The following is a 5,064-nucleotide window of genomic DNA, read 5'->3' on the forward strand; positions in this document are numbered from 1 at the left end:
AGAGCCCGAATTAAAGTTGTGAATGCTGTCCCTCCCTGCATTTGAGCGCCAGTGAAGCAGATTAATTCACACAGATTGGTGTCAAAACCGGGCTTTCTATGTGCCAGCCGTTTAAGAAAGCTGTGTAAAAACAGAAGATCATTCGCTTTATCTTTTTTAAGTTGTGTTCACTGCAGCACCAGCACTCGCCTATATGTGCAGTTTATGAACACGTTTGGCAGAAGTGTATCAAATCAATGAGAGCGCGCCCTCTGGTGGCTAGAAAGTCAAAACGTTTACACCAGAGCGCGTTGGTTCAGATATGCACATTTATTGGACACGGTACAACCCCTGCGGGATATGAAGAGCGGGTTGAGACGAGAGTATTAATGAAACAGACCAGAGAGCACTCTGCAGTCTGAGCTAAAGGACTGGAAGGAGCATCATGGCTGCAAGGTGTGTTGTTTTTTTTGTGTTTTTTTTTTAAATAATTAGTAATACATTAATTTTCTCACTGTAGTCAAGATAAGTTTCTTAAGTTATTTTATGCCTGTAGAACAACAGGTTTTTTTTTGTAGACAATATACATATTTACACATACATTTGATCAAATGAATGTTCCTTTATTTTCACTGATGTATTTATAGAAAATATTTAATAATATATTATATAAAATCCAACGTGTGGTGTACAGGTTCTGTGGACTTCTCGCCCTTCTGGCTGTGTGTCTCAGTGGACTGGACGCATCGAGGTACAGTAGCCAACCAGAACATTTATCATGAGTTACTGTCTTTATTGAGTTTGCTAGTATTTGTCAGTTTTTGTGTCACACCTTTGTGTCACAGGCCAGCTGTGAACCAGGAGCTGTCCAATATTTTCAATGAGCTGTGGACGTTGGATGTGAATCGCCTGACTCCTGAAACCGACTACACGATCTCTGTTCAGGTACGAAGCGCATTGTTATTCTGACAACACTCAGCTCCATTTCTGTTTTCACAAAGATATATTCTGTGTTTGAACTGTCCAGGGCAGAGCCGGTTTTGTAAGCCAAGGCAGCCATGTTGTGCATGATCGGGCTGCACAGCCTCTGTTCTCCAACGTTAACGAGAGCAAACTCACGAACACAACCACCTTCTCCCGTAAGTGTCTCCTCAGCGGACAGAAAGCTACACGTTCTCTTTCTGGGCATAAAAACGCAGCTCTTTTGCAGACTTCATTGTGTTGCAACTTCTTTTCCTGCAGTGTTGATAAAACTCCTGGACAACTATGAGCGGTCCACAGGCGTGGCTGAACGAGTCACAACAGAGGAGCTGGCAGAGATTAATCTCTTCCTGGATGCCGTTTTAGAGACAGAAGTCATGAAGGTACATTTGACATGTTACAACCAGTTGTATCTACCCAGCCACATGTTTTGACAATTATATTGCACAACACTTCATTCCTTGCACCTTTTTTCTTTGTCTGGATGTCTTCTCGGAGTAGTAATATAATGTATATAATGTATATAATATTTTCTAAGTAGTTTTGTTCCCCACTGACTACTCTTTCCAGTGTGTTGCTTCCCCATGTTGTGTGGTTGTGAGCCACACTTCAGCAGTGAACATAACTTCAGGATGTGAGAGCAAGAAAAACATCTGTGTGCAGCTGTGGAATGCTGTGTTGCTCCCCAAAGAGGATCGGTTGGGAAAAACATGCTGTACTTGTTAGATGGACCTGAAGGCTGTAGATGACATCAGGACTTAACTTTCTTGCAGAGTACAATAAAATATTTTAGTATTTGTTAATCAAGCTTGTTAGAAGATCTTCTCACAACAACAATGTTTGTCACATACACAATCATGGAGTGTGCAGTGGAGTACTTAGTAACCATCTCTTTAGAGACTGTGTATAAAGCAGGTCTAACCCAAGAGAGAGACATTTAAAACATTTTAAACAGATAATAGACAGACAGTAAATATACACATATTGAAGTAAAGTGATAATAGCTCTGGCACTGTACCAGTAGTAGAGCAGTATTGTGTCTAAATACTGTTAAATATACACTGAAGTTCAATACATTTTTAAATCATGTGACTTTTGTAACATTAAAAGGCCTTTGATTTAGTATAAATGTTACACAAACATTTTTACTGGTTTTAAAAGATTTGTGAAGAGCGAAGTTAAAAAGTGTATAATAAGGTTAGACATAATTAAATATAAGATGCATCTAAATATGGATTATGTTTTGTCCATGCCTGCCTGTTCTCTGTATTGGTCAGCTCAATAGAGCCGTAAGTCATAATTGTGATTTGTCCACAGAGGGCTCATCAGTACCTGGTGAGCAAAGCTCAGTCCAGCTCTGACCTGAGGCGCTTCAAGAGTCAGCTGTTTTTGATCTGGTTCCACCTCTACCACCGGAAGAGAAACGCAGGGTGAGAGGCCCAAACAGCAGCAGATGATCCTGTCTGGTTGTTGAATTCATCAGAGAATATGTGTGTACCGAAAGCAATCAAGGGATTTACTCTGATTGAGTAAAAAGTGATGTAATTGTTTCTAAGTAATATATATATATATTTTTGTTTTTTGTTGGTATCTCTAAACTAAAACATTCACCAGCCTGGACTCCTGTGGATTCGAGCATGTGTTTGTTGGGGAGACAAAATCTGGATCAGAAATCATCGGTTTCCACAACTGGATCCAGTTCTACCTGCAAGAAAAAAGCAGTCACTTGGACTACAAAGGATACAAGGCCAGGGACCAAGACTTAGTGAGTATAACAGTCCATCAGACAAAGAGAGGCCTTTCTTTCTGTCGCAACATAACCGGCTAAATAATCCTTCATCCTATGAAATGAACGTTCATGTGTTTCTGCCCTCAGCCCGATCAAGACGACCACGTTCTGAACCTCCAGTTCAGCTGGCACGGTTTGGTGAAGCCTGTTGGCAGCGCCTTCATCGGAACAAGCCCTGAGTTTGAGATGGCGATCTTCACCATCGTCTTCCTCATTAACACAGAGAGGAGCACCACGGTGCTGGTCAACATCGACCAGTGTCGGCTGGAGCTGGTGGTCATCCGACATGGACGCTCCCTCGGGACAGCGTACCCAAAACTGCTCAGCAGCAACAGCAGACATGTTAGGCCGCAGCACTCACAGTGATGTGGAATATCTAACACAAAGAGATACTCACATTATAATGTTCATGCCCAACAAGCTGACGCAGAAATGCACTGTGGTTTAGTAGAGACGCCACAGACCTTCTTAGTATAGGACATATATATGTAAACATCTGTAATTTTTTATCAAGATCACTGTGAACTTGATTACTTTGTCATACATTTCAATAAAAATAATTGATGGTTTTGAAAGTCAACTATTTGGTGTATTTATTAAATGTCTTAACTGTTGTAATACATTTAAATCACTTTATTATACTGTTTTAATGAATTTAGTTGTCGTGAGTATGTGGACGAAACACTCAAATCCTTTTCTTCCGTAAAAGCGTCAATAACATGATGAAGTACTCCTTTAAATTATATTATTGTAAATAATTGGTATACTGTGTTTTTAGGTACCAACAAATTATTTATTTTGAGGAAGGATTGGGAGGAAGAGTGTGACATTATTGATACATTAACATTTGAGCAAAATTGTAATGCTGCAGTTATATGTATGTAATGATTCTCGTTACCTCGTGAGTATCGGGCAGCACAAAGAGGGCAACACGTTTGCAGTTTCTTAATGCACTTTATTTATAGGCAAGATGCAGGATGCATCTGTCGTCTCCTTGACTGTCAATGACGTGGGGATCGTCACTGCCAAACATGCCAGTAACCCTCCATGAGAAAGGCATAGAGTAAATCCGCCACCAAGTCCGTTTCTCCTCCTCCTTCAGCCATTGAGTATTAAAACAAGCAAAAGACTAAACATGTCATAACTTCTCTTGTTTCAGCCTGAATTATTCTAGCTTCTACTGAGCTATGCTGCAAGGTAGCTCCCTGTTGACACACTGACCAATCACAGCGCATGTTAATGGTCACGTCGCTGGGCCACTGACCAATGACACGTCCACGCCATTTTGCGGGCGCTGCACGTCAAAATACACCCTGCTTGTCAAACTAAAGATCTGATTTGTTGAAGTCTATGACAATCAACGACAATGGCCACTCTCCATGTACTTTAATCTGCAAAAGCCTACTTAAACTGCTTTGCTTCCATAGATACACAGGAGGGGGAAATTTGATTGGATGAAACTCTCCTTCAGAACCAGCTGCACTGAAAGCAGTGCTGCAGGCTGAAGGCTGAAGGCAGAGCAACAGAGGAAGACAGGAGCTTTGCAATGAGAAAATAAGTTGATTACCCTAGGGAAACATTATTATAATACATGTAGTGTATTTGTGAAAAACAATTCAATTATAAAATATCTATAACTTTGTGATTCTGTTTAGGCCAGCAGAGAAGGCTTAGCAGGCCCTGCCGGCCCACCACTGCTGCAAATTAACCATGAACATTAAATATCAGAAGAAATAAACGGCATTAAATACATCTGTATCAACAACCTAGTTAATTAACAAAGACACAGGTAAATTAACTAAATGTATGGTTTACATACACGTATACTGCCATCTACTGGTAGAAAGGTGAACCATTACTCTGGGCTCATCATACAGGCTCTGAACCCAAATTACTTTGAGTAACAAACAAATACATTCCCACAAATAGAAATACACACATAAAGTGCCAGTACTTTGAATCCACTATACCTGTCTAAATGTGCTTAGATTTACCAATGTTGTTTGTGCGATGAGTTTATACTGATGTTCACAGACACGTGCCAGATAGTCAAACCGACAAACATGCATACATGGATTTCTATACCCGATTATTGCAGAATAATATGTTATTAAACCCGATGTTTTTTCAGCAGAAGAAAATAACGAAAGACGGACCACTTTCTTTTGTTCCGCCCGCGCACACGGACGTTTTACAGTGTAACACGTGAGAGGGACGCACGCTGGAGCGACTTCCGACGACACAATATTATCAACATTGACAGTATGAGCAGAGTCTTATGTGTTTACTGTTGAACAGTAGAGATAAGCATGGAG

General features: G+C 40.5%; 1 protein-coding gene across 1 annotated transcript; it reads left to right on the top strand.

Annotated features, from left to right (window-relative positions):
* The first annotated feature begins 381 nt into the window (after positions 1-381).
* Positions 382-3,329, top strand: endouc (endonuclease, polyU-specific C). The gene is made up of 8 exons (XM_079223831.1): positions 382-435; positions 674-730; positions 825-924; positions 1,007-1,118; positions 1,222-1,343; positions 2,278-2,390; positions 2,575-2,725; positions 2,837-3,329. Exons 1-8 carry the CDS (start codon positions 425-427, stop codon positions 3,113-3,115), a joined length of 945 nt encoding a protein of 314 aa, XP_079079957.1. The 5' UTR covers positions 382-424; the 3' UTR covers positions 3,116-3,329.
* Positions 3,330-5,064: the final 1,735 nt, after the last annotated feature.

The sequence above is a fragment of the Taurulus bubalis genome (assembly GCF_910589615.1).
Source record: "Taurulus bubalis genome assembly, chromosome: 9".
Lineage (NCBI taxonomy): Eukaryota > Metazoa > Chordata > Actinopteri > Perciformes > Cottidae > Taurulus > Taurulus bubalis.

Bases quoted from the DNA above. Each gene is read 5' to 3' on its own strand.
- endouc (XM_079223831.1), top strand. The intron at 1,344-2,277 runs GTACATTTGACA...ATTTGTCCACAG, and splicing joins TAGAGACAGAAGTCATGAAG to AGGGCTCATCAGTACCTGGT. The intron at 2,726-2,836 runs GTGAGTATAACA...TTCTGCCCTCAG, and splicing joins AGGCCAGGGACCAAGACTTA to CCCGATCAAGACGACCACGT.